General features: G+C 43.5%; 1 protein-coding gene across 5 annotated transcripts in view; it reads left to right on the plus strand.

The window, feature by feature from the left end:
• RUNX2 (RUNX family transcription factor 2) overlaps positions 1–25,822 on the plus strand; it is a 215,908-nt gene that overhangs the window by 56,750 nt on the left and 133,336 nt on the right. For all 5 annotated transcript variants that reach the window (XM_057375424.1, XM_057375425.1, XM_057375426.1 and 2 more), the window contains exons 2-4: positions 1,814–2,097; positions 9,036–9,192; positions 15,133–15,237. In XM_057375424.1, the coding sequence (XP_057231407.1) occupies positions 1,814–2,097; positions 9,036–9,192; positions 15,133–15,237 (546 nt within the window). The remainder of the gene's footprint in view (positions 1–1,813; positions 2,098–9,035; positions 9,193–15,132; positions 15,238–25,822) is intronic.

The raw sequence follows: 25,822 nt of genomic DNA on the forward strand, positions 1-25,822 counted from the left end.
TAATTTAAACAAACAAGCCCAAAAGTGTTAATGGAAAAAACCCGGAGAGAAGTGGAGATCGGAGACCGTCTCCTGCTCCCCCCCTTCCCCGTCCCCCTCCCCGTGGGTGAGAGTTTCTCCTCCTGGGGGGGATGCACATTGGTTTATTTATTTTGAAGGCTGCAGAAGTCTGAGGACTGAAGCACCACGTGCTGCTGACTCTCATCAGCATAATGATCGCCTTAGCCAGAGAGCCCTGTATATATAAACCGCAAAAACCTAATCATTAGAAATCCCAGCCTCCAAAAACCACATTCAGGACAAAAAAACTGTGGCGTGGGTTTGTTATTTTTTTTCCGGCTCCTTCATCTTCCCCGACCTCAACTTCTTGGGACCCAAAAGAAGTTTGTTACTTTGGTTGCTTTTAAAAAAAAAATTATTATTTTTAACCCGATTTTCCAGAAAGAAAAATAACTCAAACAAAGCGACATTTTAATGATTATTTTGCTGCTGTTGTTCATCAAGGGCGGAAAGAAAAAAAAGCAAGATTTTTGTTCGCCTGTTCAACTCAACGGACTTGGATCCAGCAGCGACTTCATGTGAAGGACCGGGCTGCACCGAGGCTGTCTTTTCCTAGAATTTGCTTGGTCATATTTTAAAAATCAGCCTAAGGAGGGGTGTTTTATTGTTGTGTTGATTGTTWTTTTCTCAACTACGATCCCCGCTTTTTTTTCCCTGGGAATTCGAAAGTTCAACTGAACCTCCGAAGGGAACTAGCTAAAAAGTGTCTTTTAATTATCAGCCAGTGACTTTCCTCTTCACCGCAACAACCCCAGTAACTTTGTTTCCGCGCCGAAATCGCTTCGGGAGCACCTTTTTTTTGGAGGGGGGGAGCCACTTTTCCCAAACCCCTTCCCGAGCTCCCGCTTCCTGAAGCCAAAGGCAATAAGCGGGGGAACCCAGCGGCTCCTCGCCTCTGTCCCAGCGAGACTTTTTGTTTGCTCCCTTTTTTTTTTTTTTTTTTTTTTTTGTGTGTGTGTCTGGAGGAGGAAGATTTCTTCGGAGGAAACCGGGACGTTCCCCTGAACCCCCCCCTCTCCTCTCCGCTCCTCTCCGGGGCTGAGTTACGCTACGATTCTGGCGGCCACCAGCAGCAGCAGCCCAGGAAGCTGAACCAGCAGCGAGTTCTACTTCTCCCAAGACAATCTTTGGAAAACYCGAAGAGGAAAAGAAGACGGGGAGGCAGTGGAAGAAAAAAGGAAAGAAACTCGAGCACTTGAAGGAAGAAGCGGTGGCTAGAAGGAGGGAAAAGAGCAGAGAGACTGTGCGAGAAGGAAGGAAGGAAGGAGGAGGAGAAGCAGCCGCGCTTTGCAGCTGGGCAGAAGCCGGGACCATGCAGTTTCCAGGCGGGCTGTGATGAGAGGGGCAGCCCCGGACCCACCGCCAGCCTCTGCCTCCTCGCTGCTCCAGGCTGCAGGCGCCCCCAGACCGGCATCACCCCTCGCCCCGTCCATCTTTCTTTAAAAAAAAAAAAAAAAAACCAAAAAAAACCCCAAAAAACCAACCAAAACAAACCAAAAACAGACTGAGGTTTTTTTTCCTCGTGCGTTTAATCCGCTCCTTTTTTTTTTCTCTTTTTTTGACTGATTTGCTTTTTTTGCCCCTTATCCTCACCCCTCCACTTTTTCATTCACCCCTTTTTTCGCTAGATATTTTTTTTTGCTACAACCCCCACCCCCCACTACACGCCTCCTCTACGAGTGATCCCCCTACCGCTCCCCCCCCCGCCCCCCAATTCGCTAACTTGTGGCTGTTGTGATGCGTATTCCCGTAGATCCCAGCACCAGCCGGAGGTTCAGCCCCCCCTCCAGCAGCCTGCAGCCCGGCAAGATGAGCGAGGTCAGCCCGGTGGTGGTAGCCCAGCAGCAGCAGCAGCAGCAGCAGCAACAGGACGCGGCGGCCGCCGTGCCACGGCTGCGCCCCCACGATAACCGCACCATGGTGGAGATCATCGCTGACCACCCCGCCGAGCTGGTCCGCACCGACAGCCCCAACTTCCTCTGCTCCGTCCTGCCCTCGCACTGGCGCTGCAACAAGACCCTCCCGGTGGCGTTCAAGGTGAGACACCCCCCTCTCGCAGCCGCCCGGGCCCGGGATGCTCCCCCCGCGCCCCCTGCGCTTCCTCCCGCAGGGACTTCTGTGCCCCCCTGGCCCGCAGTGTCTGCGGTGATCCCCGTCCGGCAGGAGCGTTTGTGCGCCCGGGCCCGGAGGGATTTCTCGGTGTGTGTCCCGCGGTGTCTCCTGTCCCCGGCCCTGTCCCGCAGGGGCTTCTGTGTCCCTCGTCCCTCCCGGGACTTCTGTGCCCCCCGCCCCCGTCCTTCAGTGCTTTCTGTGCCCCCCGCCTCGCAGGGACTTTTGTGTCCTCTCCCGGCCCGCAGAGGCTCCTTTGCCCTCCCGCCCCTCTCCCGCAGCATCTCAGTGCCCCACCGGCCCGCAGGGGCTTCTGTGTCCCCCCGTCCCCTCCCCCGCAATGTCTCCGGTGCTCCCGGGCTGCAGTGCCTCCTGTGCCCCCCTCAGCCCTGCAYTGCCTCCCCGTGCACCCCCATCCTGCGACGCTTCCTGTATCCCCGCGGCCCGGGGGGCTTCTCTAAACCCCTGCAATGACTCCTGTGTTCCCGCCCCGCCAAGTGTAAAAGTCTTGCAGTGACTTCTGTATCCTGTCGCCGTCCTGCTGTGCCTCCTGTGCCCCCATCCCGCGATGTCTCGGGGTGCAGCCCCGCAGTGCCTCTCATCCTCCTCTCCCGGTCCTGCAGTGCCCCCGTCCTGCTGCGCTTCCTGTGCCCCCCGCCCGCCAGCTCTGCCCCCCTCACCCCCGGTTCCCCGCCGTGCTCTGCCCGCACCCCCGGAGCCATCCCGTTATCTCCATCCCCGCGGGTTCTGCCGGCGTGTCCCCACCTCAGCCCGGGGACACCCTGTTCCCTCCTCAGCATCCCCCCGGGAGACACCCCCTGCTCCCCACAGCCCCTTTCGCTGGGCTTTCTTTTTTAAAAAAAACCCTTCTGTCCTTCCCTGAGGAAGGAGGGATTCAGCCCTCGGCCGGAGCTCAGTGTGGCATCCCCCGACCTCGATAAACCAGTCCCTGAGCCACGGGGGTGCCCCTTCCTCCCTGTCCACTCCCGGGAGAGGCACTGGAGGATTTGAGGTGGCTGTGAAGGGTGCGGGGGGCGGCTGGAGCCCGGGGGTCAGGCTGGAGTGGCAGAGTGGGATCGGGGCTTTGCCCTCCAACAGCTCGGGCACAGATGGGGCTGGAACGGGGACACAGAGCACCTGGGGTGGGGGGACACGGGGCCCCTTCGCTTCTCCTGGTGGACAACCGAGGAAGTGGCTGCCCAGAGACGCTCTCCTTGGCAGGGTCGCACATTTCCATAATAAATCCCACCCCGCTCTGCACCGGGGATGCTGCTTTTAATTTTCTGTCTCCATCCCCACGGCGCGCTAATGAGAGGAAACGATTTTAGAAAAAAGCTGCAATAATAACAACAATAATTGCGTGCTTTAAAGCAAGCCCTTTTCCTCCCCTAGCAATATTTCCCAGTGTTCCCCCTGGAGTTTTCCCTCCCGTGGTTTCTKGTAGGCAGGGGGCAATGGCTGGGGTGTCCCCAAGTGCCTTCCCGAGCAGGGCATAGGTCAGAGTGGGATGGACCTGCCAGGGTCTCAAAAYACCCACATTTTCCTGTTAAAAATAACACACCTGGAAATCCCTGAAAAGACAGAAAAGTTTGCTAACAGTGTCACCCGCGCATTCCAGAACATCGCCTTGTTCTTGTGTTTCCCGACTGCCAGCTGTGTTGTCAGGCCGTTTGTCGGGGAAGAAATGGTAGAAGTGGTTAAATGAGCTCCTGTTAAAGTGAGAGGTGATAAAGATGGGGCTTTGCTTTGAACGTGTTACTGATGTGCGGGTGAGACTTGACTAAAGTGCTCGTGTGTGTGGGAGCAGCTTGGAGAGGCTGGAATTGCGGGAAGAACCCTTTGCACAGGGCCTGCTTGAGCAGGATATGATGGTCGGACTAAGCAGAAATGGCAGAAAAATAGGATGTCTTTTGGCTTCATGACTTGGTGTGGCACTCAGAGGCTCTCTAGGTGTGGGTCACAGCGATTCTGATTCAGAGGGGCTGTGAGGGAAGGAGGAGGAGCTTTTAGAGAATTGTGATTATTATTTAATTGAGTGCTAGATTAAGTTGGTGTTATGGTTACTCTTTAAGGCAGGGACTTAGGAGCCGTTTCATTATCGTGCTCACGTTGCTGYTCTCATTTGAGGTGTCTGAGCCTTCTCCTACCTCACAGCAATTCAAAGGATGCGGTCTCAGCTCATTAGAATAAGGGAAAGATCTAAACTAAATATTAAAGTATTTAGAATATTATTATAATAAGAAAGCTTACATGCGATAAAAGGGTAGACAGAGCATTAGACTGCTTCCCAATCTTTCTGTGTTCACATATATGTATTTATATGTGTCTTATATGTGGGTCCTGTGTTTGATTGCTGACAGGGTGATGCAGATCTGACCGATTTTTGGATGCATTGGAGGCACACGTTGTCCCTTGCACCCAGCTGCTGTGGGTGCAGCTGTGTTTTCACATGCATTATGCAACTTTTTAAAATATGCCCAAATTCTATATGCCCTTATTTACCTGTAAATTATTTTGAAACTCATTTGAAATACTTCTGACCATTAAAAAAAATTCTTTCATTTTTCAAATGCAACTTTCATGCAGCTGCCCAGTAGTTTTACACCAAAGGAGCTGCATGTATCATACAGTGAAACACTTGACTGTGTTACAACAGAATGGGAATCAGCTCTGAAAGGGAAAAAAGAGACAGATTTGAGTTATAGAAATCTCAGCKAAACAATAACTTGAAAATGAAATCGCTCACAGAAAACACACTTTGTGAAGTTTTATTGGCAATAAATAATATGTTGATGATAATGTTTTGAGTGGTGTGTTAAGTGTGTCATAATTCTCTCGCAGCGATCTCGAGCGAAAAMGTACGCTGGATATAGCACTGTTTTAATTTAAAAAAACAGATATAAATCATATGCAGGAGAGGAAGTATGTTATAAACAGTGCTGGGTTTGATTATAATTTTTTGAAATAGTGTTGGCTTAGCATTAGGTTTGAATTTTAAGTATTAATATTTGCACACACTGGGGAGGGAGTCCCTGTCGTGTGCTCACTAACAAGATTGCTAATGCAGACTGGTTTTGTGGGGAAGAGTAGTAGATGGGTACCTATTAATACAGCTCTAGCTATTAATATTCCAGCATAAAATAAATGGATATTGTGTACCCAGGTCCAAATCATATTCCCTTCTTAATCTCAGTAGCCAGCAATCCTTTATTTGAGTCATCAGAGTTTGGCCCCTGTGTGGGAGTTTTTACTGCAAGTCATAAAGACCCAGACTGCCACGTTAGAGGTTACAAGTGACTTCTGTATGATGCTAATAGCAGTGAAGAGTCTTASTGGACCTAAAGGCAGGGGAAAAAATGGGATGTGGAGTCTAAAACATCTCCTCAGTAGCACCACAGTAGTTCAGGGTCTGTCAGCATTTCCCTCCAAACCCCAATTTTTGGAGTTTATAACTCAGCTGTTTTAAATAGCTTCAAGCTGAAACCTGCTGTATAAATCGTCAGCCCAGATGTAGATTTTGAAACAAAAAGTAGCGTGAATCAGTTATTCTGTTTTAAGTTACAGAACACTGAAATATTTTTAATAGTATCAGATGCTCTTTTGGCAATGTCTGGAAAAAGCACTCTCAATACAGAAGATTTTACATTCAGAGGCTGTTTGAATTAAGTGTTTCGCAAGAAAGCTGTTGAAGTGGCAGATATCAATGTTTGAGAGGAACTAGTTAGCATTAGTGTTGGCTGTATTTTTTTTTTTTAAACAAGCATTTTACTCTGCAGAAAGTCTGAGTACCTGCTCTTATATAGGAGTTTTGCTCTGTGCTTATAACTTCCTTCTTCAGGCTACATACTTTGGCCAGTTCAAATCCTGCTGGACCGAAACTGGGCAAACAGGTTGTCTAACCAGAACTGTGTTATGCAAAAGACACATAGTTATTTTCAACTCAAAAGAATTGGTTTTGTTTTATTTTGGGTCCTCATGTACCTTTTTGAGCTCTAGTTGAAAGGAGAAAAAAAAAAAAAAAGCAAAATCTACCTTTAGTCATCAAAATGTGTAGGGAGTTTAATATGGAAAATAAAGATTTTGATATAGTAGAGATACTGAGTATTAAAGAATAGGTAAGGAACATGCACTGTGGCTAATTTTAATTTTTTATATAGTCCTTAGTCATTTCACAGTGCATTTACAATCCTCTTTCTAAGAACATGTAATTAATTTTGTATTGATACATGGCATAAAATTGCCAAATCGGGATTTATGCCAATAGGCTTTCAGTGTGTACAGTAACTTTTGAAAATTCTCAAAATGACCTGTATTTCTCCAGGTTTCAAACATGTTTTGCAAAGCTTTTTTTTTGCTACCCAGTGCTACTATGTACCTGTGGAATAGTCTTMTGCTATTTTGTGGCAAAAAAGGGTKGAARTATGGAAAGAATAAGCYTTTTACTTCTGTTGCRTGGCATGGGAGCTTCCCAAGTTGTAGGACTTTATTTTATGAGCAAAAGTTTTTATTTTTGCCCCTGATTTCAGTTTGTCTTGTCCTTTGGTCCTCTCTGAAGGAGATGAATTGTGATAGTACATCCAAAGTTTCTCAGTGATGATGCAGCTCTTGATTAGTTGTGATCGCACGGCGATGGCAGCAGCACGTGGAGCTCTGGGCTGATGGCTAAGCTGACAAACTGAGCTGACATCGAGGGGAAAGGGCAGGGAGGAAAGCTCTGAAAAGCAACAGGGGACAGAGGGGAGCCTTTTACGGGATTTTGCTCCCTCCTGCCAGGTGTTATAAGCGAACCTGGGTTTGGGACTGAGACAAAGCTGTGATGGTGCTGCCTGTCCATGCTCTGAGTATCTGGGGAGAAAGAGGTGAGCTGAGGCTTCAGGCACTTCACTCCCTCTTCTGAGGCCTTGGCAGCCTTGTGCTTCCTGYTGCACTCTCAGGTGCTTTGCATTTCTGGAGTTAATGTGATTTTTTGTTGTTGTTTTGGGAGGTATAAGAAGCGTAGGGTGCGACTCCCTGGGATGCTGATGGGCATGACAAGACTGTCCAGAGATAACGCGGTCTGTGGCAGACTGGGAAGGGAATGGTTTATAAGTGGTTTCAAACCCCATACTTCACAGTTTAAGCAACTATCCATTTCTTAATCGTTAGACTCAGCTCTGTAATCTGTTCAGCAGATCATTATTTGTTATTTGATTATTATTTATAATTTCTTACACCTGGCTTTGAAGCCGTCAGACCTGGTTGCTGGCAGACCCAAGGCAGAGAGTTATTGGGACCTCAGATCTCAGCCACGACGGCGGTTCCTCTGTTTTTATGTACAGGGACTTTCATATTACTTTAAAGTAAAACCTTTGATACATGAAGACCACACAGTAGTTTGTGGCAAAACATAGCTTTTAGTTTGGGTGGTATTACCTGGTGTTTTATAGGAAAAGGAGAAAAGCAGGTAAATCTTTTTTGAACAGCATTTCAGCTTTGCTTGCTTCCCTTTTTTCAGTATTTTTTTAAAAATAAGACAAGCTATGGTTTTCAGTAATATGGCCTGTTTCTATATGATTGTAATTCCTTTTTATTGTTTTACAGTTCACTGGACCACATAATGCTCTCCCTATATATCCAGAACTCCTCATTTTTTCCACTGAATTAATATCACCTGTAACCTGCAATTATTAGTTTCAGCCAGGATCATTTATGGAAAAGACATTTCAGGAAGGCCGTATGACAAAATTTAATATATATTTCAGGAGACAGAATAAATTACTCTGAATAATATAAAAACTCATATCTGACCATGTAAATTGGTAGTAACTGCAAGGGGAGAGACTTTGTAGCTGAAGGTAATTTTTTCAAGTTCTGGCTCAGCTGTGCAATTTCTGAATATCTTCTTGTTATAAATTTATTTTCAGCATCAGAATTAGCCAACTGGGGAAAAAGAAGTTATTTTATTAATACTTCTGTGGAATTTTTTGCCCCATGTGTATATTTTCTTCCTAGTAACTTAGCATTCCTGTTTAACTTTATTTTCGCTTTAAAAAGCCACAGTGCACTAACACTGTAGGTATTCCTGGTGTTTTCAAATCAGAAACTGTCTGTTCCCTGACATTTATTTAATCAGATGTTGGAGCACTACACAACCACTAAAGCATAAAAGGGAGACTATCAGGTAGCTGGAACGTAAGGAGAAATGAAATACTTTGATATCTTCTGTTCACCCATCCTGGAATTTGAGGGAGGTATCAGCRCTAACCACATGCGACTCTTGCAAGCGCTACGAAAATTTACATGCCTGCAAGGAAATAGAGCTTTGTTTCATATTGCACATGAGGAGTTTGAATTCCAGCTGTGAAGTGCTCCATTGCAGAGCGTGTTGGGCGTTGAGCTCTGCCACTGGTGCCCCGAGTGCCGCTCCTGGGATGGGGTGGATGCAGGGCTCTCTTGGGAGCACAGGGGTGATGGGTGCAACCAGAGCAGAGCTGAATCTGGGTGATAAGGCTCCTAATACTAATTCCTAACTTTCCACTTTAAATGCTTTCCCAMGCATAATTTACGGATACGAGCCTCGCTTCGTGTTCTCTTGCTGCTCCCCGCTTGCTAAGAACAAAGTTGGCCTTCAGAAAGCATTAAAGCATGCACTCGACATGAGGATGTCGAGTGTTTCTGAAGAAATGCAGCACTGAAGAAGCTCTGAGAACTGGAGACAACACACGATGTTTTGTGTGTTTGATGTGGCACTTTGTTCTGCGCACGGCGAGTACCAGACTCCTCACCACAAAGCTTCGTCGCGAGCGTGGCGTCCTGCAGAGCCGGGAGGGAACGCACACCTCCAAAATATGGCTTCACCAGTCGTGATTGTGTCCCCCTTTCCRCAGGTGGTGGCCTTAGGAGAAGTGCCCGATGGGACGGTGGTGACCGTCATGGCTGGAAAYGATGAGAACTACTCTGCAGAGCTGCGAAACGCTTCTGCCGTGATGAAGAACCAGGTGGCCAGATTTAATGACTTACGATTTGTGGGCAGAAGTGGAAGAGGTAGGCCGCTGCCTTTTACGTGTCTGTAATGATGTGAAAAACAATGCCTAGATGTCAAACTTACTGTGCAATGAAATACTGATTAACACATAAATCCRTTCACCATCAAATCACAGAAAAGTTTTGTTTGTAAAGGACCTTAAAGCTCATCTYATTCCCCCTTGMCATAAGCAGGCACACCTTCCCCGCTAGACCAGGCCGCTCAGGTTGTCAGCCTTTTTTGTGGAGGGATGTACATATATTTTGTTGTCAAACTTCAGCATCTGCACAAAGTAAGTTAGGAGTCTCTGTAGGTTTTTATCAGAAAAAAGTTTTGAAAAATTATTTGGGGWGTACCTGCTTCCATGTTTGAATCACACAGGAAGGGTGGAAGGAAAAGGGAATATCTATGATCCAGGTTATGCAGAGTCAGGGGAGTGTATTTCGGGCCATGGCAGTGAGAGGTGAAGAATTCCTTTTAGCTGTAGAGCTGCTTCTGAAGTTGTTGTAGAAGACCTGTAATTAAAGAGGTTTTGCATATCACATGCTCYGTAGGTTGTATTCTTTAGGGACTTAAATCTTTCAAGGCTTAGCAGCTGTTGGKGGTGAGTTTGCTAGTGGCTTCTCTGCCCTTTAAACCAAACTGTTGATAACCCGTGAAAATCATCTCCACTTTTATTTTTGTGAACTGGTTGACTTTTTATGAATTGCTGGTAAGCTTGGGCTTGAACTAAATTTAACCTTTACTTTAAATGACAGGGTAATTTTTTTTTTTTTTTTTTAAGATGTAGAATGCTGTCATTCACTTCCAGCTCTTTAGGAGCTTCCTATAATCTGAAAACTGCACTGCATTTATAGAAAGCATTTGTGATCATTGCAAGTTTGCAAGAATTCCTCTTTAAGGGTCTCACAGAAGCTTTCAAACTTCAGCGAATGATTGAAAGGATAGCTCAAAGAAAGCTGGCACTGCAGTTTTTGTTGCAGGAATCTTCAGAGTAGTGTTGTATCAGTCATTGATTCAACCTACATATTTTTTTCCTTTACGTATTTAAAGTAATTATTTGGTTTTTTTTCTAAATTAGCCCTGCATGGAGCAAACCAAAGCAAAAGAAGCAGAATAATCGTGCTGGGAAATTAGAAATGAAGCAAATGTTAGAGTAACATTCTTTAGAAAGCAGTTGCAGCTCTTCTTAAGGAAGGAAAGAGGTTTTGCCCAAAAAAAAAATTAAACATATGATGGAGGCCCAGATAGTCTAAATCAGTCAGTACATTTTTACAATCACTTTTTTGAAAGTCTATAAGCATAACTTAGAGGGACTATTCTTTATTTTAATGACCTAGACCAAAATTCTCTATATCATTTTTAAAAATTAAAAAGTGTCAATAATAGAGAATAACTTGAAAGACAGAATAACTATACCAATAGCAATACAATATAATGATGGCGTTTATTCCCCTTGTGAATAAGGTGTTGCCTATCTCTTCCATTTGTCTTCTTTTCTTTAAAAAATCAGTTTGCTTTGTTATTCTGTTGATGGATTAGGTTTGAAAGTTTTCTGGCTCCATCACTGTGCTGCCTTACAGTAAAAGTTCAATAGTGTATCAGCCTTTCAATAGTGCTGAGAAAAGACTGAAATGTGATGCACTACCTCTGATCTGTGAATTTAATTTCAAACCTATGATATATATTTTTTATTAAAGCATAGGAAATTAAATACATGGCCTAAAGCCTCAGTAGATACAGATACAGACACAAACACAAAGCTCCTAGAATATGGTTCCAGTAGTGTAATTTATATTTTTATCTCGCAGACTTGGAATAGACTTTTTCTCTGATCAATCTGGGTAGAATCTATGGAAAAGTGATAGTATACTTTTCAAACCCTCAACATATTTATTTAAGAGACTTCAAAGAAAAACAAAGGGTGTGCACTGTTTTACTATATTGGCTTTCTGAGTTTTGGCTAGTTTCCCAAATAGCAATTTTTATATTTAAAAAAAAAAAAAGTTTAAAAAAAAAAGGGGAAGAAAAAAGACAGACTTAACTGCTTGCAGACTTTTCACGCATGGAAGATGAAGAAAGCTTCTTTTGATGAAGTGTAATTATGTCCAAACAGAGCTGACCCCCTCCCCCTATATTTCTTATGATCTTAACGGAAGAAAGTAGGGCTTTTCCTTTGAAGCAGCCGGGACTCGGTGGAGGATCTGAAATGCTGCATTCTCCTGCCAGAGGCAGGATGGAGAAATTGGTCCAGACTTGTCTTCCAGACTTAGAACAGAGAGGGRGAGAGAGAGAGAGAGGGAAGGAGAGAAGGAGTTATCATTAATGATAGATTTTTAGAACTCTGCTTAAAATAGCAGGAAAAGAAAGCAGTAGTTGCAAACAGAAGTGAGAAATCTCCTTACGTAGACAAATATCGGTAAATACGAGTCCTGAAGTAGAACAGGAAAAAATAAAGTAATAAAGAAATCATTTTTCAGTGGCAAGAAACTAATCCACACCTGTTCCTGACTTGAGATTTACATCTTTCTAAGCAGCTCGTGCTTTGATCTCTGTATCTCCAAATTTGATTGTGAAGTCTGAATCATCAACTTACCACTTCACCTCCTCTCCCACGTTTTTACTTGCTTCCCATGGCTCAATGGGGAAACTCGATTTTTATACATATTCATTATTTTTTTGCCTGACAGAAGCTTCACGTTTCTGTTTGCATAATTTCTCTCAAACACCTTTTTTGGATTCATAAGAATAAGTAACCGGAGCGTTTGATGCGAATGCAGCAGTTGTTTGTATGTGGTTTTCAGGCGGTAGCTCACTTTTACAAGCCCGATCCACAGCACAGAGAAGAAAGAATTCCTGTCTTCAATAAGCAAARGATCATAACCTTAATTTTGTTGTGTCCCGATACTTTAATCACATTAGCATCTAACTGAAAAAATATGCAACACGCACACACAAGCTGCCGAGTCTTCTTTCAAGCTCGTTTCTGGGGTTTGCCTTGTGCTTCAGCATATGTCCATCTCATCCTCCGCTGTGTCAGCTCGGCTCACATGTGTGAATAACAAAGAATGCACAGTTTAGACACACTGAAGCAATAGTGCCAGATGACTGCTTGGCTGGGGAATTTAATAAAAGGGAGCTACAATTAGTCTGTAGCCTCTGAAAGTGGATAGTTGAAATGACTAAGGGCAATAAAGAAAGGTGATAAAAAGTGCATTAAAGGATTTTGTAGCTGAGGAGGGATATCTGTGAAATAGCTGTGGAAGGCATCAGCATCACTGAAATAGGGGACTTTAAAAATTTATTTCATTCTTAATCCTGTAATATGTAAATCATCTCTTGAAAGCTCTGGAGTGCACTGGCAGGRCCGTGCAGCTCCCCACAATGAAGGGCTCTGTGGTTTATGGAGTGTGAGGGGGCTTCCTCCTGTTACTTCATCCTCAGCTTGGTTTGTAAAATATCAGTTAGGGAACAAAACCAGTTTCCTTCTCAAATTAGCTGCTTACCTCTTCAGCTTAGGCTGGCTGAGAGGTGACAGTTCAGGAATTCTCACTGGGGAGGTCCAAATGTAGCTCTTTTTATTAAGGAATGCATTTTATTTTTCTGTCTGCTGTATCCTGCTGAGATATATTTAGTATAGAAGATCTTGCAGTGCTTTCTACAGAACAGTTTTACAGGATCTTACAAATAGTATATTTTGTTGAGCTGATTTTTTTTGTCATAAAATGACTTTTATAGGGATTTGGTGTATAAAGAGAACAATAGCATTGAAGGCCAAATTCTTCTTTCAAAGGTGTATGGAAAAGCCCCTTTAGTATCTTTGCTACCAGTAATATTCTACTGATCTTCTTTGGGTTACTATGATCTGAATGTCATCAGCCTACAATTTAATAGTCAGAGCTTTTTGACTTGATAAGCTGGTGCCAAAGGAAGCCTTAAACCTGAGCCTGGAGAATGAAATATATTTGTGCAGTAGGCTGAATTCCTCTTTGGAGAGGGATAAAAGGCACAGGCACTTCTCAGCCCTAAACAATTGGTGTGGAGGCACTGCAGGGCTGCTGCTGTGTCTGTGAAGGCTCCCCACACACACTCCCTGCCCTGGCAGGGCATAATTTCACCTCTGGGAGGGCAGGTGGGCAGGACTGGACAAAGACTGGACATCCTAAATACGTCTAACTCTGCTCCTGTGATGATTTAACAATCTATTTCCAAGTGAAAATGGGGAAAGCCACCTTCAGCCATGACGCTGGGACAGAATTCAGCCTCCTGAGATTTTTGCACACTTAAACTGACAGAGGGCAGGTTTAGATTGGATATTAGGAAAATATTCTTCCCTGTGAGGCTGGTGACTCACTGACAGGGAGTGCTCAGAGCAGCTGTGGATGCTCCATCCCTGGATGGGGCTTGGAGCAACCTGGTCTAGTGGAAGGCGTCCCTGCTCATGGCAGTGGAGTTGGAACAGTATGATTTTTAAGGTCCCTTCCCACTCAAACCATTCTATAATTCTCTTTGCCAGGRTCCTGACCTTCCCTCTAACCTGCATCTCCCAGAGAGCTGGGCACAGCTGCAGCACAGCTTCACCTGGAAAATCATTTTACTCTAAATGACAGTTATATTTCCTTTAAAAAAAATCCATGTCACATTCTAGTTCATGAAAATTATAGCCAARACAGTTTGAAGTTGCACTCCTGATAATAAATGATGCATGTCTCAGGCAGGTTTGGGGGATATAAGACTTGGACCAGAAAGAAAGACCAATTACTAGATTTGACAGCCAAAGCTCTGTTCTGTATTATGCCTTATATATAAGCTGTTCTATATTAGGCCTGAAAAAAMTGCATTAAGTTTGTGCTGTTACATATCATTTAAGATTTGTGCCTTGATTGAATGCCTTCAGAGTTCAGCAAGAGGAAAAGCCCTAGCAGCAAAAATGCACAAATACACCCAGGGAGGAGGAGGGGAAAAAAAAGAGCTTTAAGTGTCTGGTAAAGTAGCAGCTTAAATGAGCATGAAGGCCAAAGATTGCTGACTGTTTTATTGAGTCACTGTTGTACGCCCACCTTTTCCTGTCTTGAAACAGTTTTCAGTTTTGACTATCTGACATGAGTAACCGTTGCATATCTAACAGATTACAACTGTCAGTGAGTCTCCCAAACGGGGGCYAGCGCCTGTGAGAATGTGTGCTCAGACGCAGGCACTTTATTTATTTCTTTCTAACGTTTTCATTCAGCTGAAAGCTGTGGATGATCTTGTGCAATCTCTGCCTAAACTCGAGCTTTGAAAAGTAAAAAAAAAAAAACAAACCCAACAATGCAGACTGACGATAGCAACGTACGTGCACACAGACATTTCTCACCCTCACGGGGAAGTTGGGGGCTTTCTTGGTATTTCATAGATGGAATATATGTAGGGAAAAAAGGCGTATTCCAGTAATAATGATATCATCATATTAGCCCTGGCATATGAAGGACAGAGACACTGACTCCCTGTTAAAACATYTCCCAGGAGGAAAATATATTCTTTCCCCATCTTATTGTAGTCAAGTCAAACAAATGAAATGATAAAACTGTGTGAAGTAAATAACATGTGGTCACATTCTGCTCTCTGTCACACAGCTGCGAAACTGGAGTAAATTTTTAAATTATCTGACTTGCTTTGGATTTACACCACTTTCAATGCAGCAAAGAATTTGGCTTGTCCTCAGCAGTGAATCACTTTTGTTCTGTCATTGTATGATGACCCATTATTAAATAAGAAACATTTAGATTGTCAACACATGGACGTATTCTTGACATAGAGTAAAACTGAAGGAGAAGAAAACTCCTATGGTCAGTTATGTTTTTAATTTTCACGATTGTGGTAACGACAGGGAATAATTTTAAACTGATTCTTTACTGAACATGCATGTGACTGTTTTCATGTTGTAATCACTCATTCCTTGTTGTTTTTTCCCTTTGTAGGGAAGAGCTTTACTTTGACAATAACTGTCCTGACAAATCCCCCCCAAGTCGCTACATACCACAGAGCTATAAAGGTTACAGTGGATGGGCCAAGAGAGCCAAGAAGTGAGTATTATATTCTTCTTTTTTATTCTTATGCCTGCTTAATTTTGTTTAACAGAGACCTGTAAATGAAATATGTATATCTTTGTCAAACACTGCTTCCTGCTCAGCAAAATACAAGAGCGCATGCTTAATTTGGAGTGTATGGGACCACACACATACTCGCATTAAACACACACTTAAGTGCTTGGCTGAATTTGGGCAATCCCAAACCTGATTCTCATTCACATCAAGGTCTTGATACATTATCTGCCAGTGCAAATGAGAAATAAACCCACTGTATTTATATATAATCTGATTTAGACGCAGTAGATACAATCCTGCAACGTGCTGCATTCCCTGAACTCYTGTGAGCTTCCAGCTGAAGACGTTTAGAGCAAAACAGGAGCCTGATCTTTCAGGATCAGTCCTAGCACAGAGAGGAAATATACAATATAGTGCCTTTTTGTTTGCCCTTAAATTCTTTTGCCATCAGATAATTAATGCACCTGGTTAATCTCATCATACCTGAAGTTGGTTTTCTGCTATGGACTCATCGTAGACCCCCAGGGCCAAAGAAAGATAAAAAAAGCAGTGTATCAACAGCATGGTCTTTGTTTCTTATTTGTGCACAGAAAATATATTTTATTTAAACATGGTCCAGCCGATTTTCACTCAGCACTTTTAACTCATAGCCGTGCAAGCTTACTAAGGATTTATTTGCTATGATTTATCTATTTTGCAATGGCTATACTTTTATGACAATTGTGTTTTGTCRTGTTCTAGCAGTTTTATGGGTAGCACTTATTTTTAGATACAGTCAAGTCTGGTTAATCCRTCAGGATTTATCTGGCTGTCTCTCTGTCTAGCACATTTAGCTGGTAACCAGTCTCACATCATATGGGTATCACTGATGAGCCAGTTCTTAAGTTTTTTCTTAATCTAACTAGAAATKACTCTTTCTAAATTGATTGGATTAGCCTGGTATAGCGTTATTTAAATTATGCTTAGAGATTAAGAATTATTTGATGAATAACCACATTAAAAGAATCCTTATAATGGAAGCATCTCAAATAATTATTTTGCCTTTGATCTGCACATACAAATGAGACCTTCAAGGAGCTTTTATGGTGTTTTGTTTAAAATACCACAAAGACAGAAGTAGAAAGACGTAGACAGAATTCATGCAGTTAAGTGTTTCTCGTGCCAATACACGCTGTAGTCACCTCCTCTTACGCCARGATGGGAACTGAAATACTCCCTGTAAGAAATGTCGAGTTTCACCTTGAGGAACAGCTCAGAAAAAGCAAGTAGTTCTGGATGAATTTCATTAGGTAGATACTTATGGTGCTATCTGCTCACAGCTGAGGAGTTCTGATGTCACAGCAGGGGCATTTTTCTTCTGTCTTCTCTCTGTGAATCAGTTCCTATTTTTAATTTTCACTTGCAGCTGGTGCTCAGTGTAACTCACTTGGAAGGACACTGGGGAAACTGCATCCATGGAGTAAAAATCAGGGAATAAGTTATATATCATGTAGCCATTCCAGTCTGGAGGCTGCTTCCATGTAGTGAGGCATCTGCAAAAGAGGAAATGTCTCGGCACAGAACATTTGGTGAAAGAGCAGAGAGGATTGAAAGCGAAGTGTGGAGAGCAGTGTGGATTATCCTGTGGATTACACAGAAAGGGACCCTGCTGRCATGGGGATATTTCAGTGGTCAGTGGATTGAAACTGAGTCAGTGTTCATAGAATTTAACAAGATCTCCGAGTTCTGCTGAAATTTTTTACTTTAGACCCGAAAGGCCTCTGCATGTGATACCTGTCTTTGAATAGCTGAGCCTAGAAATGCGCAGTAACTGAGTTCTTGTAGTCTACACAGGGTTATTGTGTCCTTCTTCACCTTTTTTTTTATTTTTTTTTTTAAAGAAAGTAAATTTGAGCTTAAACATCCATTTGAATTTTAATGTTTTGATGGAATACTCCAATCTGATACTTTCAAGTCATTCTGATACATCTCTGGGATGAGTTGTTATTAAACTTGAATTTGTAGGGAAATAGTAGCTCCGGTGAGCTCTGGGAGTTTCACTGAAGTTTTGCTTTCTTGTTACAGCCCCTGGACTTGTGTAGATTTATTAGTTTGGTAGTAATCGTTCAATTAATGCATCTGGCATTTGTTGCATAGGGAAAATTAGGTGATTGGGGCAATAATGAGTTCGAGGAGCAGMTCTGATAGCAAAAATGTTTGTCTTAACAAATTATGTATCGGCAAATAGTGCCCCTCTCTGCCAGGATCTGTATTTCACTTCAACATTTCAAGCATGTTATCCTAGTTTTCCTCTCTCTGGCAGCTACACCAGAGCTGTCACATCACAAACAACTTTTTTCTTAATATACACATCTGGCGTTGGCAGTTGGAGCAACTTCATAAGAGCACATGATCATCATTCATTACAAGATTAAAAAGTACCCCATGGCATCATTGATGTTTTTTAACTTTGATCTTTTGCAGTTGTGATTCATCTCAGTTATAAAACTTCCCTTTAAAGGAGCACAACCGGTGACTTATTAGAACCTTYATTCTAAGGAGTGTAAACATAAAATTATGCACATCTTTACAAAATGTCATTTACTTTGTTGCCAGCTTATCGTTTTAAGACATGACATCATGCTTTGGATGGTGAATTTGTAAGGCTTGTTTATAGGCAAGGCACTCTGACCTTCTGCTGTGAGGTTCCCAGCAGCAGCAGGAGCGGCAGCAAAGCCATGACAGACACGGCAGTCATTTAGAGCCCAACTTCAGGAGTGCTGAACAGCCGTGGCATGCAGGGACTCCCGTTGTTGTTTCGGATGCTCAGCACTCCAGAAAGTCGGGTTCTTAAATGGAAGTGCCATTTAGTCGTATTAAATGTCTGCTTGTAGAAGCTTGCTGCCTTGCTGCCTCTCTGTTATTATTTGAAAGTGTTTTAATAGAGACAGTGATGTCAGGTAGCTCTGTTAGGAGAACTTGCCTGTTTCTATATGAGAAAAGGTCTTCTGATGATTTTTTTTTTTCTCAGAAAAGATTTATTTAATTTTACTTAATCTCTTCTAGCCTATCTAGATTATTGTCCAGGGACATCAACTGTGTTGCACGGTTTCTGTGCTGGATTGAGACAGTGCATTGCGTTCTGAGCGATGCAGTCTGGGGAAGGGGTTGTAAAAGATCTTCGGGAATCATTAGGAAATCCTGCAGATATTTTTCTCTCCTCATATCCAGGATGAAACCTCTGCCATACACACATCTTAGCCAGCAGAGCTGCCTTCMAGCTGGGAGGGCTGAAAGAAGTTTTCTGGAGAAGTTGTCATGAGGTCATAACTGACCGATAGCTAGCCAGAGATTACTGTAAAGGAAGTCAAACAAACAAAAAAAAAAAAAAAAAAAAAAAAAAAAAAAAAAAAAAAACAACCTACCCAAAACCTAGACTTAAGCCCCCCTTTAATGCCTTTGCCTTACCTCATTACACCTACAGAAATAATGGTTTGCCCTTCCATAGTGGTGCCCTTCCATAGAACAGGAGACAAGTCCTCCTTTCTGGCTGCTTTTGGGACAAACCCAGTCAGGAGGAGAATCATGAGGAAGGAGGCAGGAGAAGCCTATATATATATTTATATTTTGCCTGACTTCCAAAGACTTTAGTTTGTCTCTAATCAAAGATAGTCTCCAAAGTCATCAACCCAAATTTTCTTTATCAATGTGATTGGAAAAGCAGCTSTGAGCTTTGAGCTGCAGCATTTCAGAGGAGCAAAGTGCTCTGTTCCATTCAACTCCCGAGAGTTCCTCTGCTGCCGCAGCTTGCAAGGTGCACACGTGATGAAAGGTATGAGCAAACATCACATCGCCTTTTTGTCTGTGCACGCTGCAGAAGGCGGCGGGAGCCAGCCAGAGGTTCTGCTCAGCCCCCACATTAACTGTTTGGCCGACCCGGCTTAGAAAACGCACAGAAGTGATTGGGATTTTTGAGATTCCTTGACTTAAAACCATAACAGTTTTTAGGAAGTTCTCCCTCTTTTCTTTCAAAGGCGGAGAGGGTGGAGGGATAAGTCTGAAGCGAGTGGAATGTGCTTCAGAGTAGAACAGCTTTAAATCTTTCAGTTTGCCTTTCTTTTTTAAGTTTTTCTTTTTTCTTATTTTATTCTTTCTTTTTTTTCTTTTATCTTTTTTTTTCTTTTTTCTTTTTTTTTTTCTTTTTTTTTGTTGACTGCCTGTCAGGAGCTGGGCTGGTGGCCAAGCAGGAAATGACACATCGAGAGGCATTTGTGTTGTGCAACATTTTGTGGAACTGATGCAAGGATACATTGTCTGTTTACGCATTCCTCTGCTAACAGCCTGCATGGCAGTAATTTTATTCAGGGACACATGGCATGCTACAGCAAGGAGCTAGAGCCTTAACATCTCTTTATGCAGAATTATCACAGCAGTTAAAACACTCTGTGTGTCCCCCGTTTTGAATAGTCTCTGGCCTGCCTTCAAAAACCACTCTACCAGCCCCCCTTCCTTCCCAAGGATATATTTGTTTGACTGTGGGTTTTTTTTTTTGCGCTGTGGTAAATTGGGGCAGTGCAGAGAGAGAGAGAGACTTTGCAGAACAAGAGGAAATTTTACAGGCAAGTCTCTTCTTCGTGCATCTACCACTGATTGAGCAGAGCAGCACAGCTTTTTCGGGTTGCAGACGCTGAAGGCGTCGGTTTGCATCTGCATGTGGTTTGGCACGGGGAGGTTTTTAATTAAAGTCAATGCTAAATACCCCGAGATGTGATGAGCGAGTCTTGGGGTTTCATCCAAACCGAAGTTAGAAAATCTGTGGCTCTCTCTGGTGTCTTTCAGAGTGACAGATCTCTACTAAGGTTGGCTGGGTAGGTCTGGATTTATCCCAGTGGCTGTGGGAGCRGAGGAAGGCAGAGTGGGCGGTCTGGGGTTTGCAAATTGCTCTAAATGACTTTGTAGGGCTTAATGTATGTGTCCTAACGCTCCTTTGTAAGAAACAGGGCAAAATGTGATTGTACAGCCAGAGAAGTGTTCAGCAAGGCCGTGCCATGAGGTTTAGGTTGTTTTCTGTGACCATTGTAAGTGTTTTTGAGCAYGAGCACAGTCCACTCACAGGTTGGGACCTCACCTCCTGCCATCAGGTCCCCACTAAGGAGTTGCAGTGTTTCTCTTTCCAGTGGTACAACACCAGCCCTCACTGCAGCGTAAAAGGAAAGACAGTTTCACTCACCATCCTTTTCTGCTGGTTTATTTTTTGCAAATGCGTAATTTCACAGAATTGTTCTCACGGGGGACTGGAGCTCCTGAGTGTTCTCAGAGGTTGTAAGAAGCTGGTGGGATGATTCAAGTGTTCCCCACCAAAGGTGACAGACATTGTACGTGCCAGTGGTTTAGGTTTACTCTTGAGATGAGTGTGCAACCCACAGAGCTGGGCTCCTTATGGTTACCTCAGCCAGGAGTGAGGCACTGGCATAGGTTGCCCAGAGAAGCTGTGGCTGCCCCATCCCTGGAAATATCCAAGGCCAGGTTGGATGGAGCTTGGAGCAACCTGGGATAGTGGAAGATGTCCCTGGCCATGGCAGTGGGACTGGAATGAGATGATCTGCAAGGTCCCTTACAACCCAAACCATTCTATGAATCTATTATTCTGTGATTCTGTGATTCTGTGGTTCTATGATGTGTGCTGCTGTAAAAAGGTAACCAGGGGGCTGTTGGACTGTAGCTGCATCCCAAGGACCTGTTAGTTCTTGTTACTTCTGCTGTGACTAGAGAGAGGCTTGTGCATAAAATTTTGTTAGCTGAGAAACAGACTGTGAGACAAAATGACTGTGGCTTTTTTTTCTGCTGGTGTAGTGCATAGAGTGAGGTAAAAGTGAAACCTACTTAGTTCACTCATGGCCCAGTTTGTGCACTGTAGTTCTGAAATCTCAACAATCCGTGTGACAGCATTGGGCTCTCTGCATAGGAGGATGCTGCCTGGAGAAGTGACAGAGTGACAGGTGTGACCACGGTGTTAAGGTGACAAGGTTGTGTAAAACAAATGTAAAAGTCTGAGCATAAAACCATTCTCTGAAATGTCTTCATCAACAGCAGTGCAGCCTTGGTTTGTATTTGTCAGCAGAACAGRTTGTTTCCATCCCATTGTAGAGGGAATGCTTGCTTCTGAGCAGATATATTCCTGGTACATTTGGCATGTAATTTGGCCATCACAGGGATTTTTTCATATTGCAGCTATTGCTGTTTGTGTTCAAAGTGTCCCTCCAAGATACAAATAAAATCATGGCCCCTCTAYGTAGCTGTGTTGTTTAGCTGTAAGATAAGAGAGTTTTGCCCGGAGTACCTCGTAGTCTCCATCTAATATACAGATGGGAAAAGGGATCATAACCAAACAAATGAAGTAACAGTGGAAGTGAGTTCATGCTGTATCTTCATAGGGCATGGWTGGGAGGAAAGGAAAAGGGGTGACCATTTCACAGAGTCACAGTSAATTASGTTGGGAAAGACCTCTGAGATCATCAAGTCCAACCTCTGATCAAACAGAACGATGACAGCCAGACCMTGGCACTGAGTTMCACATCCAGTCTTTCCTYAAAYTCCTCCAGGGACAGTGACTTTTTATRACTCTGTGACTCCATGTAGGTACTGTGGATAAAGATGTTAAACAAGGCAGTAGAATCACTTTCCACAGACCTTTGTGTTCCGTAGTTTTCTCCCAAGAGAACTCTTGGACATTGCCACCCTTGAAATSCATTTGTCTTGTTGCTACTAATATCAGCATTTTTTCCGCACTCATCAGTGTAGCACCTCTTATACCTCTCCCTTCACTTTCCAAAGAGGTTTGGGAAATAGGAAACAGGGTGAATATATTTGGGAGATGCTGCATCAKATTAGTGTAAGTGCTCACTTGCTCTCTATTCCAAATCTCTGTTAAAAGTTTTTATAAAATTTATTTTTATTCTCCACTGAAACATGGTCATCCCAGACGTGAAACACAGATGCTGATTTAACCAGACAAGGAATGCAGAAGAGGAAATGAGGATGAATATCATACTTAATTGAAACTTCAGGGGAAGAAACTGAGTAATGATCTCATGCTGCAGTATGTTTAGGACGCCAGAATCTTCCTCAGATGAAGAACTGGGTTCCTTAGTGCCTGTATCTGCTCAGATCCCCTGTTAATATCTCATCTACAGTAGAGCAGCTTACTCAGCACAGCAGTGGCTCACGTGGGCTGAGGGTGGCTTTGAGCTCTTCGAAAATCAGACATCTAGGATAGGTTTCCTCTGAAGTGAATGGAGAGACACAGACCCATGTGGAGAGTGATTCATATGTTAATTCTTGTCTTAGAGAGCGATGAAGGGCCCTTTGGACTCTCATCCCTTTCCATTGATACTGAATGGAGGCTAGATGACTAGCCTAGACTAGGCACTCTGGTTTTGAACAGGCTGGAATCAGATGAGATGAGCAGATATTGTAGTCCTGAAGTGTAGTAAGCCTGTTGTGAAGCTCAGACAACCTTACCCCGGTAAGGCAGGCAGCCCAGGGTGCAGTCACAGGGAGCAGGAGCTGGATTTACCCACTTGGATGGGGTTCACTCACCTGCTTGGGTGGGGGTTTTGTCTGGTGTTGAGCTGCGAACAGTCGCTGCTGCTGCTGCTTTTCTGACGGTGTCAGGAATAGTTTAAAGCTGACTTTGAAGTCTCTACAGCTGCCATAATGGGTGCAGTGTACACATACCTTAAAAATGATGCTATCTAYTAAGGCATCATTATCACCTCCTGCAGGCTTTCAGTAGTCAGGTACTGCTCAGGTCCCACTCAGCCTGGGCTGTGTGAACTGCTGAGATTAAAACTCGGGTTATTTAGCCGTGGGCAAAATAAGATTCTCACACTGCAGTTGAAGCTACATAAGAAACATTACAAAGGTGACAATGCACTTTACAGGTATTGTCCAAARATGAAGAATATTGGGGAACATGTCTGAAGATTTTCCTAACACTGGGAAATACTCCATGATTCCAATGTTTGTTCTTCACGATAGAACATATTAATTGTTCCTCCCTTATCCAAACTTAACGTGCTGCCCATTCTCCTGTGGTTCTGAGATGTAATCTTTCCCACAGCGTGGGAAGGCAGAAGACAAACCCCTTCACCTGATTATTGCCAGCATAAATGTTTAATGCTTCCATCCCACTGCATTTGTGAACTTTACTCCCACTTCATAATGCCCTGCTTCTTTAGTAGCCCTGCTCTTTTAAATTCAGGGTGCCAAAGGAGGTATTAATCAGGCTGCTTACAAGTGCAGAATCTGCTTCCTGCCTGTCTGTAATCCATGTGAGTAATGCCAATTAGTTGTCTGCTTCCTTAAATCCTCGTGCACTTTCTCATTCTTGCATTCCTGCAGCAGTAGACACGGTCTTCCGTGTCAGTGCAGTCAGAGGCACTTGGTGGTGTTTTGTTTCATTTCTCTTAGAGCTCAACAGGAAAATCATCACCTCTGAAGCACCACAGAACTGTGCTGGGGAAGAAATGGATGAACCCAGCTCTTGCATTTGTACTTTAATTTGCCAGACACAGGGATCTAACTCATTTTATTCCAGAGTATCACTTCAGATGTCATGACACAAGTAGACAATTAAATACAGCAGTTTCACATTGGTGCAGCATTTTCTTGGAAAGAAGCAGACACATGCAGGCACCGTTGTAGACCCAGGTCTCTTTTTGTTTCCATATGTTAAATCTCAGATTAGATGTGCAAAGAAGCCCAATTTTAAATGATTTTATTAACAGGGATCAGAAATCCAGAGATTGAAAAGGGATGGTGCTCACAATAATTTTTGGTGTTTGGAAAATTCAGACCTGTGTTTCTCAGCAGTGTGGAAGCCAGAAAGGAACAGAGACCTGGAAATCCAAGACAGGATTACTGGGTGACCCAAACCACTGCTTAGCAATACAAAAGGAATACTTCTCAGGGCTTTTTTGCATGTGTACATATGTAATCAAGGACCCAGATTCAGATTCTTATACAACAATGTGCTTCCATTAATTCAATTATCTAGTGAATTTATGAAGCACTGCAGACCTGTGAAATTTAATAGAGTTCATTCCACATTTCTAGGGTACCCATTAAATCAAGAATAACTTAATTTAATAATTCAGTGTTTCATTCCTTGAGTCTCTAGATTTGTGGAACAGAGTTTTTCTTTCACACAGGACACTTTTTAGCTTTGACAATCTGGGCTGAGTCCCCTCCCACTTTTGGCCTTTTTTGATGTCTTTGAACAATAGTTTGTAAAACCAGTGCTGCAGTAAAATCATCACCTCTGTAGACAGAARTGTTGACTACGAAGAGGGCTCAGGGATAGAGCTGTGAATGTAAATTATTCACTTGTTTCAGTTCATCAGCTAAGCAGTCCAAATGAAAATCCTCTTGGTAAAGGGACATATGGGTAACATTTTCAGTCACTGGTGGAATGACTCTCCTTAACTGTAGCTGCCTAAAAGCTTGGTAGRGTGACTGTCTGTCACTCTAATGACACAGCTCCTGTCCACTGTGGTCAGGAAAGAGCTGTAGGTGAGAGTCAGAAGCTGTTTTGTCCCACCCTAAACATCTACAGGTGTCAGTGGGGTGAGTGAAGGAGAGGGGACAGAAGCAGCTTGGAGCACAGGACTGGCCCTGGGTGCTCTGCAGGTGCTCCAGTTGGGTGTAAACAAACTGCCTGCCTCTGAAGTTCTCTGAAGAACTTCTTCATACTTCTTTTTATTGTTATTTAAACCTTTTAAAAGGGGCTTTAGTCCTGCTTGGCCAACAGCCACACTGAAGGGCTGCTCTCTGAAATGCATTACAATTTCRGGTGTTGGTGCCCCCCTCCTTGTTAGACATAAATAACYACTGTGTGGTTTATAAYTTTTATGTTTTCCTCTTCTGTGCCTGCTAAGTTAGCAGCACTTAGTGCAGAAGTGTCTGCTCTTCTTTAAAATCTCTTTCCCCACGATGAAGGGCTCTCCTCTCCCAAAAGCTGTGTCCTCTGCAACTCAGCAGCAGTGTGCCTCTTATACGTGCTCCTCATCAKCTTCCCAGCAGAGTCAGACACTTTAATTAGCCTTTATCTCACACTGTGCAAGAGCGAGCCCAGGGTATGTCTGTGAGTGCCCTGGAGAAGGCTCACACAGCAAAATTCACTGCCCGAGGTGTGAACACAGCCATCAGCTTCCCTGGGAATTGGGGCAGCAGGATTGCAGCTCACTGAGGATACTGCAGCTCCCTATTTAGGCAGGGTCTGTGCTTTGCATCTGTGCAGACTTACTGATCTGTGTTATTAGTTTCACTCTCCTTCGTATTTGCTGTTCCTGAAAGATGGCAGCAAAAGAGAAACCTGATAGCAGYTGGCTTGTACAGATAGTCTTTATTACAGGAGAGAGCAGGAAGGACTTGATGCCTCCAAAATCCAGATAACAGAGACTGTTCTTTAGTCCCAGCTCCAAGATGAAGGAAGTTTTTTGGGAAGTGTGTTTATGTTCCATGTGGGATGCAAAGTAAACACCTCRCTAACTGCATACATGCCATGCAAATAAAATGAGAACTG

This window comes from Malurus melanocephalus, unplaced genomic scaffold, assembly GCF_030028575.1.
Source record: "Malurus melanocephalus ecotype Western Australia unplaced genomic scaffold, MMel_1.1 scaffold_249, whole genome shotgun sequence".
In the NCBI taxonomy this organism is placed as follows: domain Eukaryota; kingdom Metazoa; phylum Chordata; class Aves; order Passeriformes; family Maluridae; genus Malurus; species Malurus melanocephalus.